This window comes from Centropristis striata, chromosome 2 (assembly GCF_030273125.1).
Source record: "Centropristis striata isolate RG_2023a ecotype Rhode Island chromosome 2, C.striata_1.0, whole genome shotgun sequence".
In the NCBI taxonomy this organism is placed as follows: domain Eukaryota; kingdom Metazoa; phylum Chordata; class Actinopteri; order Perciformes; family Serranidae; genus Centropristis; species Centropristis striata.
In genome coordinates, this window is record NC_081518.1 from 8553860 (window position 1) to 8566631 (window position 12772).

Sequence of the window (12772 nt, forward strand, 5' to 3'; positions counted from 1 at the left end):
TTACGTGCCTATGTGCAATTTGTGGTACTGACACACGACCTCTTCTGCCGTTTATGTTGGAGAACTTGTTGTTTCACCTGGTCACAGGAATCCGCCCATTTAAACGTCACTTGGCTGTTAACCACTATGTCAGCAAGATGGCGGCACACAAATTACAGCGGATGGAGAAATACATAACAAGGAGACATAACTTGTTTTTCGCTGCCCGTACACACAACCTATATTGACGTTTTGGAAGGGAGAACAGGCTGGATAAATAACACTGCAGTTAAGAGAAAAACATATTTTGGATTTGGGGGTGAACTGTCCCTTTAGCTTTAAAGGGACAGTTCACCCCAAAATCCAAAATCTGTTCTCAAACTCAAATTACCTGAGGGCCATCATCAGGTCATCAAAATGACCAAAAAAAGACACAAAATTATTTTTTTTAAAAACACAAAATGACCAAAAAAAGACACAAAATGACACAAAAAAAGACACAAAATGACCAAAAAAGACAAAATTATTTTTTTTTAAAACAAAAATGACACAAAAAAAGACACAAAATGACACAAAAAAAAGACACAAAATGACCAAAAAAAGACACAAAATGACCAAAAAAAGACACAAAATGACCAAAAAAAAAAGACTCAAAATTACCAAAAAAAAGACACAAAATTACCAAAAAAAGTAATTAAATGGACCTTGCACACACAACACGATAAAGTGCCATTCATATAAAACTCACATTAAACTTTCATATCAAGGTGGGGGCCACAAAATATCGCCATGAGGGCCGCAATTAGCCCGCGGGCCGCGAGTTTGAGACCCATGCTTTAAAGGAAGCATTGTAAAAGATGATTAATGGTGTCCTAAAAAATAATTATTTAAGAAACAGGAAAAAATGTCTTACCAAAACAGATGAATGTGTTGCGCATGGTAATTACTTTCAATCAGCACTGAAAGAAGTGGGTCAATCCTCATCAGAATATGTTGTATAATCTTTATTTTTCATTATTTTATTAAAAAAATTATTAACATGTCATCTAATTTATATTTTAGAATATGCATAAAAGAAATATACACCATTCTCTGATTAATTATTCCAAGTTTTGCTTTTTAAATTTCAGTCACGGTTTCCAAGGCAAAAGCAGAGAGTTATACTGGAGAATGAGTCATTTTAAAGCCACAAGAAAACATGAAATCCTTGATTACATCTGTCAGCAGGCCTGGGAACAGTTGGGGATCCCCGAGAAAGAGTCGAGGGGTGTTATTCAGCAAAAGGACAGTTGGGATGGATGACAAGGCAAAGCCTCAAGCGTCTGCTGGCAAACAGGCTTTTGTTATTTCATGGGGTTGTTATATGACAAACAGACATTCAAGTACAGAACTTAAAGGAAAATTCCCCACATACTCATCTAAATAATTGCTGAGATCTGTGAATGTTGTTAAAAAATAGGTCCAAAGGAGCAAAAAAGTAGATGCAGGCAGAAAATCTGAAGCTTTATTTGGATGTAAAACTGAAAGAAAGTAATGTCAAAACAAGCAATGTGCAAAAACTACAACAAGTAGGGCAGGTTAAAGCTGGAACAGGAGGTCACTCTGTCAACTGTGACTACAATGGACTGTTTGGATAATCATTTAACTGTTGGCCTTAATTTTCACTTCCAAACAAGTTTTACTAACCCAGGGCTTTGTTTACAACCTAGTCGGGTCATTTGTTGCAACAACTGACCTGTTTTCAGCTGGATTGTTGCGCTCAGCAATTACTTTGGTGAGTAAAATGGTTGAACAGATTGAACAAACAACCCAAGCTATGAAAATGAAAGGATAACTTCAGTATTTTTCAACTTTGGACCCAAATTTCCCATGTTTTTGTGTCTAAATGACTAATAGGGACAACAACCTTTTCAAATGAATCCAGTATTGAGTGAGAGTGCTGCAGCTGGCAGCCAATGAACAGAGTATAGAAAGTGTAGCGTAAAACATTTTCAATGCCACGGCTGAATATTAAGCCTTGTGGTTGAGGTCTTTGAATTTGATGGCCATCCATATTTATTGGAGCATTTATTGGAGTATACAATTGAAGAGTTTATTCAAATTGAAGAGCGGAGGAGGAGAGAGCGACAGAGAGAGAGAGAGAAAGAGAGAGGAGGGTGAACCCGCTGCTATGAAGCCCTGTAGCTCAGGAGTCTGGTGGTGCTTCTGTGACCCTCTGCCGAGGAAGAGTCTCGATAAGAGTGGGACCACTTGCTGCCCAATATTCAGATTTCACGGAGACTTATCCTTGAGTGAGAACAAACAGACCGGAAACAAATGAAAAGTAAAGTAGTTCTCTGTAAGGTGCATTACTTAATGTGACACCTATGACAACTATCTGAACCTGCAAAAACAAGCACAAACTTCACTCTAACGCTGCACTGCCGGTTACAGCGCTCTCACTCAGTGTTTGAGCCATTGAGGGCTACACGGTGGTGTAGTGGAGTTATAGCACTCTTGCCTCACAGCAAGAGGGTCGCCGGTTCGACTCCGGCTCTTCTGAGTGGAGTTTGCATGTTCTCCCCGTGTCAGCGTGGGTTCTCACCGGGTCCTCCGGCTTCCTCCCACAGTCCAAAAACATGCACTTAGGAAGAAATTGGTGACTCTAAATTTCCCGTAGGTGTAAATGAGAGCGTGATTGTCTGTCTCTATGTGTCTGCCCTACGTTAGTCTGTCCAGGGTGTACCCCACCTCTCGCCCAATGTCAGCTGGAATCAGCAACCCGCGACCCGAGTGCTGTTAAGGATAATGAATTAATATTGTCCCCATTAGTCACTTAGGTAAAAAAACATGGCAGAAAAGGGTCCAGGTTTAAGTTAAGCTGCCCTGTAAATCCATGTTGTAATAAAAAGTTTTGTCAAGACCACTTTAAAAAAAAAAAAAAAAAAAAAAAAAAGCCTGGGTCAAAAGAGCTACTCGTACAACCCCAGTTTAAAAAAAGTTGGGACATAAAACGTCTAAGACAACAAAAATTGATAATTTGCTGATCCTTTATGACAGTGAAAGTTTTGGTTGTGTTTTAGCCACAGGCTATAAGCACAACTGCAGAAACTAGAAGATGTTACCTTTCAAATCTAGCCTCATAGATGCATTTTGGCCTTAAAGTTTACAGTTTCAAATGATTTTTGGTCAAATCTGAACCCTTCCTAACCCTAAGCCTACCAGGCCAGGTGGACTTTAAGCAGTTAATGTTTGAACTGTTAAACTTTATTTTTGTATAAACTCTGAATTTGCTGCACCTTTTACACAGCATCTCAAATCGTGGTTGCATCACAGTAATTTCCTTTTCAAATGACACATTCACTCCCCAAACACAATATTAGTGAGTAAACATGTTATTTAAGAGTTTGACACATTGCAATGCCTGCAGGGTGACACCTGTCTGGATGTGGGTGCACATCGTCACGACATCGGCATCATCCTCATCAGCATCTGGCCCCTTTTCTTCCCTCCTCTGGATAACTGTCTCAACACGGAGCTATAATAATCACACGAGACATCAAATTGAACTCGTTCCTTTAAGTACAGGGGAGCCAGTATAACCTGACATCTTATATTTAGCCTCAAGGCACCTTTGTCTCTGCGCCTGCTGCCTGTCATCTAGTTAGAGCCTGAACACTGTTCTTTAATAGTGCCATTAACACGGCTGTTCAAATGACAGTAGCATCGACTTTAATGGTGGCGACTTGTGATATAATTGGTTTGGGGGGGGAGACAGTCGTGACTTGTTATGTAGTTAAACAACTGTGTTATGTTTGGTGAGCAGTGACTATTGTCATCTTGGAGACTCGCCCCAAAACAAGAGTCTCATATCCAAGCCATTAAATTCACTGAAGAGTAAGAAATGATGAGTATAATTCATGTCAAAGTTATCATTTAGAAACCTTGAGACTGTGGTTGAAAAAGCTCCAAGCTACTCGAGTGGTTCAGAAGCTCAAACAGCCTTGACTTTATATCATGATAAAAGTCTCACCTGGTATATTAAAGGTGAAAATGACTAATGGCAACACTTATTATGCATGCTTTAGGACAACTGCAGCGTGAGGAAGGTCGCAGACTATGATCAAATCACATCATATGTGATCAAACAGAGAACCTGAGGAGGTTGTGCCTTTGGCTGTTTTGAGCCTTAATTGAATATTTAAGCTAATTCTTATACTGTTGTATATTTACAGTAGCAGCTTTATTGATTTTCTTCTTTATTCCTGTAGTATGAATGTATAGATATGCTGTGTGTTTCAATGATATATTTCATGGTGCATGTTTTTCTGTGCATTTTTATGCCTGCTGCAGCTCAAAATCCCCACTTGGGACAAGTATTCATATATATGCTGTATATGAATGGTAACATGTGGTTTAAAGAGTATCATTTCACCTTCTGCAGCATCTCAATAGGATTATTTTTTTGGCTCTACAAGTAGTTTCGCCAGCATATGTGTGCCAAGGAACCAATTATCGGTACCGCTGAGGACTTTTCTCTCTCAGCCATTGACCGGACATGCATGGCATATGTGAAACAAATCATTTTCCTTTTCCTCTGCACAGACGGCTGCCAGCAACACGGCAGCCGTAAGCAGTCAGGTAGTATAGGAGCAATTGGATTCTTCCTCACCAGTGGCTCCAGGAGTTATCAGCTCCCATCCAGGCCTATAAAGGCAGAGGAGGATTGAGTTTGAAAGATGATAATAGACTCCTGAAGAAACTAATCTATTCCTAAAGAAGAAAGGAGTATGAATTCTCTTACTTGCCTCCAACTTCCACCTGCCCGGCCCTCTCCTTTCACTATTTCTCTCTGCAGTAGCAGAACAGGTCAATTTTTTGCAATTGAAATATGCCAATTAAATGGACTCTGAATCGCAGCTTTTAAAAAAGCAGATGTCTTGAATTATTTTTACTTTTTAGCAAAATGAACCAGACCACACGGCCTGCAATGATCAAATCTGAAGCACTTTTGTAAGAAAAACATCTCTTAAAACAGTTTTGTAGGATGTTATAAGGATAAACAGGCCTTTTTAATTTGGGCTTGTACAAATCTTGCGACTGATTTCACATCCAGCATCAAAAGTAACCTATTAGATTACTTGACTCCTTTCACAGCAGTTTTAAAAACCTCACTTAAAAGCAGTACAGCCCTTACTGTGCATTACAGTGTGATATGCAGATGCAAATTAATGCTTATATATCTACAGATCATATATATTATCGGTAGAATACAGTTAAATTAATACCAAACTTTTACAACTTGTTTTAGTTATTCTTGACATTGGCTGTTATAAATAAGTCATTATTAGTGTTAATGAATGTCAGGTAAAAAATAATCATATTTGCAAAGCTGGACCATATGCTGTCTTACATGAACCACAGTGTCTCGTACCTTCCACAAGATCATTAGTGTTCACTCCTACCGTGTCCTGCACTGTGTGGAAGTGGTGCTCCGTTACATATTGGAGCTTGTTACAGCCACTCGCCCTTTCATTTCTGGATAAATAACCTTGAAGTCAAGTCTTGAAAGTTCCATGCTGCAAAAAGGCAGCTGTTACAAGGCCAGGAGCATATGTAAACACGGCAGTATCAGGACCCAGATGGCCCCCGTCAGTCCAAGGCTCCTGGATCTGCCCACCGTCTCTGCATCCTCGGCAGGTGGATAATGATAATGATGATGATGATGTTTGTGATCACCGGCCACATCTGGACTCACTGAGGAGAGAGCAGAAACCGACAGGACAGTCAGAAGGACGCTTGGCATCAATATAACATCATGGAAGATTCACAAAAACAAGGATGATTTATTCTACGCTTCTCTTCTTGTCAACAAACCTTATGAAAAGACCAAAACCAGACCACTGATAGCCAGCGTCTCAGTATTATCTGATTTCTCTCATCTGTCTGTTGCACTCAGCCCTCAGCACATTCAATCCTGAAAATGGGTCAGACATAGTTTTTCATTTTTAAAGTAGGTTAGGACATTTTGCTTAAGCAGCACTGTAGTTTTTGGCAAAAAAACAGTAAATAGTGTATTTATTGGGGACTATTTTTAGCGGTGGATTAATACACATTTGATGTTCTAATGGGTATTAACCCTGTGAGACCCAAAAATAGAAAAAAATGAATGGCTTTGACTCCTTTTGGAGGAGGACTCTGATGCAGAAATTGGGGTTTTAGATTTTTTTTTTTTTTACGTTTTAGTACATTTTTAATGAAATATTTTATAGTAATACTGCACTGTTGGGCCTAGATGGTAAGAATTTCTGTATTTGGACTCACACTGTCAGAACAAATATACAGAACAACTAAGAGTTCCTTTGCAGTGTGGATTGCTTACAAAGCACTTTAACAGTAAATATCATGAACAATAATCACACAACAGTCAGATTGTTATGAATCACAATTTACGAATAGTAGTAGTGGTAATAGGAGAGTGTACAGGTGCATCTCAATACATGAGAATATCATGGAAAGGTACATTTCCAGTAGTCAAATAGCCCCAACCAAGTATTGAGTCATATAGATAGACATACTTCTCAGAGGCCAACATTTCCATATTAAACATACTTTTTAAAATTGGTCTTTTGTAATATTCAAGACACTGAGTTTTAGGTCTTCATTAAATGTAAGCCATAATCATTATAAATAGAAATTAAATAAATTAAGACGAATTAAGATGAAATGTTTCATTCTGTGTGTAATGGATCGAGTTCATAATGTGTTATTTCTACTTTTTTAATTGAATTACCAACATAAATAAACTTTTCTATGAAATTCAATTTATTGAGATGCACCTGTATGTGGGATTGATTCAAAATAAATCACAGTGTCCATGTTCATTTTGGTGAATATTATGTGTTTTAATTATTTTTTGACAACAATCGGGCTCTTTTGCACAAAGGAATGAGCTGTTTGAGACTTTAGTTTTACATGAAATGCTTAAAACAGGATAAATGTATTGTTGCTTTGGATCTTTTCATTGAAATCGACTTGCAAAATGAATTGTCTTGCAAAGAAAAGGTCATTTTAACAACAGTGATTACAAACTGAATGAAGCTGATTACAAACCAGTCTACAAAATCCCAAGAGTTTGAAATATGCACACCATTCCCTTAACATTTGCAACTGACTTGTATGCATTTGTTGTTTATTCCTCATGGTTATAACTACAGCTGTAATGCTTGACACATCTTTCACAGTTGAAATACATTAGTCCTCCCACTGAACCATTAAGGTTGTTTATTTGTTTTCCAACACCCTATTTATAGTGAGCTGGTGCAACTAGGGAGCACCTTCAGCCTCCGTCTCATCCCCAGAGGTGCAGCAGAGAGCATCTTGGGTGCTCCTTTGTGTCATCAGACATGTTTGTGTAAAGGTCTTAAGGATGTATGCAGACTATGCATGGTCACCGTAAATACTAATAGTCTAAATAAATATTGGTAAACAGATGGATTTATTTACAGGAAATGTTCTTCTTATTTTCTCACTCAGTCCAGTTTGTTCAGCCACTGCTCAAGTTTTTGTATTTTGCTTTTATTCTACAGTAATAGAAGAGATAAAGGCAGAACAGGTGCTGTAAAAAAAGAGAAGGATACAATGCACAAAGGTGGTATTCCTCTTAACAGTTTGGCGACCAAGATGTTGACCTTGGTTACACATCGTCTTCCCTCCATATGGCATTTGATGCATTACAAGGGTCACTTCTGAGTCTGAAGTTTTAAGACTCCTTCCATGCAGAAGATACAGTGCTTTATATTAGCTTTACACCTATTGATCGTCACTCGTTTTGCTACAAAACTACCTTGTGTGGATCTTGGTCGGCCCGAGATCTACACTCACTGCATCACTACTGGACAATGGTGACGCTTCATCAGCTGCTGCTGTGCCCCTCCCAGGACTCCTGCTCCTCTCTGTCTCTCTCCTCCTCTCAGCCGTCCCTCTCTATCCTCCCTCCCTCTCCCCATTCAACCTCTATCATCTCTATTCTACTCTGTTGATCTGCCCTGTACATCGACATCTATTGCAAGTCTGTCCGTCCTGGGAGATGGATCCCTCCTCTGTTGCTCTCCCTGAGGCTTTCTTCTTCTTTTTCCCCTGTTAAAAGAGTCTTTTGAGGAGTTTTTCCCTGGCCGATGTGAGGGTCTAAGCACAGATGGTGTCCTCCCATGTACAGTCTGTAAAGCCCTTTGAGGCAAATATGTGATTTATGATTTTGGGCTAGATAAATAAAATTGACTTGACTTGACTTGTAGCAGCGAAATATAAGAAACACAGAATGTATAAAATATGGACGCAGTATCCGTGAGGTTGCCCGTTGGTATCCAAAGTGACAAAATTTAGTTCACTGTGGGACGCAGCTAGAACAGAAATGGGCACCCGCCTGGTTATATGAAAATCACCCCCATACAGTTATAAACAGAGAAATTAGCTTTAGAGACCAAAACCTTTTTTTTTTTGGTTTTGCTTAAGCTTCAAGTGGCGATTTGAGGAACTGCAACTTTCTTTTGGCACTTCCCCATTGGCTTTATTCAACCTGTTCTCCCATTAAAAACGTCAATATAGGTCGGGTGTACAGGCAGTGAAAAACAAGCTATATTTACTAATTTCACTGTCTGCTGTAATGCGGCGGCCGCCATCTTGCTGACGTAATAGTGATTGACAGCCAAAGTTTCAAATTCATATGTGTCGTGAAACATATGCCTTGATTTGTGGTACTGACACATAACCTCTTCTACTGTTTATGTTGGAGAACTTGTTTTAATTTTCAGCCCCAGAGGCTGCCACTTGGTTAGAAATAAGACTTAATAGAACTTCCCAGTAATAACTTGATATTTGTAAACTTTCACAACATCTTTCTTGAATTAGTCCACTTTTAAAGAGTGAGTTGGGAGATATTATTATTGTTATTTCAATTAACAATAGGATTCTGCTGTTGTAGTCCATTACATATTGTATGTTCTATTAATGACATCATTACAAACTACAGATTTGTAATTATTGTTATTCCCTCTGGTCGTCTAACTGAGTATTACTGAAGTCAGGACTTTTTTGTTCCTTGTCGACACTATAGATAAGAGGAGATAAAATAGGATGTTTATTCAGGGAGGTAATTTGTTTACAGTGAGGAGTGTAAGTGTAAGGAGAACATTTAACCATGACCATACAGGGCATATAGTAATGAGATAATGACTTCAAGGTTTAAAACCACAACAACAGCCCAGCTTCTTTCCCTCTCACCTTCCCGTTATACACCCCAAATTGCCTCGGGTTGAACTGAAACACCCCCAATTGTCTACACCTTAGCAGAAACGGATATCAATACAGACAACTGCACCACACCAGCTGTCAGCATCCATCTTGCTGTTTACATCTCTTTGGAGACCTCAAGAATTGAGGGGGGAAATGCAGTGTCCCTGGCTGAGTGAAACAGAGCATCCTGTTAAGCCCTGCCGATGTTACCTCACTATACCTCTGACTCCATCCTGGTTCATCCCCACAGGGAAGGAGTACAGCCGAGCTGCGATGGATGACCAGCTGCTCCAGGACTTTCTAGTTTCTCACTTAGGCCCAAGGGTCATAAGTCTGTCGTGGGCAGGATTAGTCTAACCCACACCCCTTCACTGTCTATAAAGGCTCCGTTATCAAACTTTATCTTGCTAGCAGAGTAAAATAAGACCAGCTGCAGAGGCTATTTGTACTGTGTGGACTTCAATTCCACTTTTTATGGTGTGCAGCAGAAATAGCCGGCAATTCCTTTCCTCAAAGCTGGATCCACAACAATTTCTTGTTGGTGTAATGGCTGAATTTCCCTCAGAGGGTCATTAAAATCAAATCTAACCTAACCTTATCTAGACTAATCTAATCGAAAATAATCTAATTTCATTTAATCTAATCTCATTGTTTGAATTAAAATGAATGGTTATCAATAGTCCCTTTGATTTCTAATTTGCAGAATTCAAAACATGTGAATGTAGAAATAGAAAAGTTTATTACTAACTGCCATTCTACATGTAAGGGACCATACATTAGCTGCCGTTGAAGCATCTGAGTGTGGCTTGAAATTAACTGCCTATTGATTCACTGCTGAGGAGTCCCCAGGACAGCTATTTGAAGGTCTGCAGCTCACAGATAGTCGTCTGAGTCTCGCACCCAAGAGCATTGAACTTCAACACCTAAATCAATTCCTCTTACTAAAGCTTCAAGGTTTCTAAATCAGCAACAAGCTGTAGACAGAATGACAGAATGCATCTTTCGGATGAATAAATCCTGCACCACTGAAACAACGTTTTTAATTTTAAATGCACAGGGAAGACCATGCAACTTGTGCAGCGAGAGTAAAACCCCAAATAAAGTCTTGAACACGAGGCTGCCTTGAAGAGTCTACATATACAGAACTAAACTATTTGTTTTTATCATGCAAAGTGCTTTGACAAAAAAAATAAAAGTCAATAAGGATAATGTTTACTGTGAGTGCCTTTGAGGAACTGCTTAATGTGCATGAGTGTTTTGAGTATAATCTTTCAATTCAATGTGTATATACCACAGATTCTATAAAGAAGTTGACGTTGCCACCATAACGTTACCCATTGGTTTGTGGAGTACTGTTTTGAAGCCACGATTTTGGCATTTTGGCAGTTGCCATCTTGGTTTTTTGGAACCAGAAGTGACCATATTAGCATGAGAGGACAGAGCTAAGTTATCAGCCGTGCAAGGGCTAGCTAGTTAGCTGGGTTAGCAAGGTGCATTTATTGTTAATTACCAGCCGACTTAAAGTGTCGTTTAGAACAACCGAACACAGAACACGATTTTTTTATGCAACAAAAATGTTATTTTTAACTGTCATGAACTGAAAATACATTGTGAAAGGGTCAAATATCAAAGATGAAACCACACACATAATGTGCTGTGGTAGCGCCCTGTCAATCACAATGTAGCCACGACCTAAAGAACACTCTGTTTAATCATTTATTTTACCCTAAATGGGACGATAATTTACGAAGTGAACATCATGCTGCATTAAAGACGACTTGAAACTATTGATTGATTAAAAACATGTGTTTATGGTTTATGAAATGAGGAAATAAATCAAGGAAGCAGTAGGGTCATTTTCTCACTGACTTCTAGTCTTCTTTTTGCAACTAGAGGAGTCGCACCCTGCTGGCTATTAGAAAGAATGCAGGTTTAAGACAATTCACTTCACTTTGTGGACACAGAGTTGCTGCTTGGTATATACAGTGTATATTATACTGTAGATACTATGGATAGAAGGAAATGAAAGCATGCAGACATTAAATAATACATTAAAAAGCTAAGAAGAAAGCATTTAAAAGACAAAATCACTAAAATTGAAGCCAAAGGTTTGCCCTCATCCTTTCCCTTAACCTTACATCGTGTTCAGAAGTAGGAGGAATGAAGCTACAACTGTCACACTGCACAGCTTTGTATAAAGGCATTTGTGGTTTCACATGCGTGCACAATCAGACTGATGAGTTGAAACTGATGGAAGAAAAGAATAGGATGCAGAAATAGACGTGCTCCACTTCGTTGGGATTCATTTAGCACCCGGCTGTGCATTAAGAACAATCATTAAAATCTTGAAATGAATTCTCTATGTAAGTAATGGAAGTCTCACACATACTTGATTACAAACACAGACATGTACATGTTACTTAATATCTATCATACACACACAGTATTGACTGTGACTGCACCGCGGCTATTAATAACCATCATCACTGCTGAATCTACCAAAAATGTATTATTACCAGCTATATGTGGGCTCTTTTTATGAATGATAGTGAATGTCCAGGAGAAGAAGCTGCTCTAAAAGCTCAACTTCAATATAAACTAACAGAGCATACTTTTTTTTCTATATTTCTTTAGTGTTTCAGGCCTGAGGAAATTTATTCTCCAACAGCTAATGGCAGAAAGAGCTATAATGGCCTTTCCTGTTTTGGATTCAACCGGTTTTGGAAATTTGCTTGCAATGTTTCTGCAGAAGTAGCATGTTTTAGTAAACCCTCGGCAGAGAGGTTAGGATGTCTGAAGAGAGACATAGGTCAGAAAGAGAGGCTTACAACTGAAGTGAAATCAATAGAAGCTGATTCCTGAGGACTTGGACCAACAATGATCAATACAACGCTAAGTGAGACCAGGGGAAGGAAAAAAAAAAAAAACACCTAACAGCTGCAGTGATGGAAAGTGCCTTTTGTGTGATTATAAGAAGGTAAGCGTTCAGGGCTTTATGTCCACACCTTCAGCTGGCCTGTTTGAGTAACAGGGTTATTATAAACAGCTCAAGTTTGTCAAACTTCATTACAGCTTCCATTCCTTTAGCTTAGCAGCTTTATTACTATGGAGATGACTCCTGCATGGAAACTGTCAGAGCGTCTTCTATCACTTCCCGAGGACTCCGGCTTGGTTCTGAAAACACTATATTAAGTTGTAAAGTTCATTACAGTTGAAGTCGTGTTTTGTGGCTCTTATCTTAGATTAGGATATAATGACAGTGTTTCAGTGCTGGAAGTGTTGGCAATAAAATATATCAAAATATAAAAAGTAAAAGTACCCATTACAGGGAATGCTCTTTGAAGTAAAAAAGGTGGCAGTAAATCCACTTCAGTGAACTTATTATACATTTTTGAGGGGTTCTGATCAGTCAGACACACTTATAATAAGAAATTAACCATTAATTTTTAAATAGTTAGACAAATTATGGCTTGAATTGTATCTCATTTGGACTTAGTTGTCTGTCAAATTCTTACATGTA

At 38.7% G+C, this 12772-nt stretch overlaps 1 protein-coding gene across 1 annotated transcript in view; it reads right to left on the reverse strand.

The window, feature by feature from the left end:
- Positions 1 to 2912: 2912 nt before the first annotated feature.
- The window catches only part of gpc5a (glypican 5a), a 162108-nt gene continuing 152248 nt past the window's right edge, over positions 2913 to 12772 (reverse strand). The window contains exon 9 of the mRNA XM_059358340.1: positions 2913 to 5715. Within this exon, the coding sequence (XP_059214323.1) occupies positions 5555 to 5715 (161 nt within the window). The 3' untranslated portion in view covers positions 2913 to 5554. The remainder of the gene's footprint in view (positions 5716 to 12772) is intronic.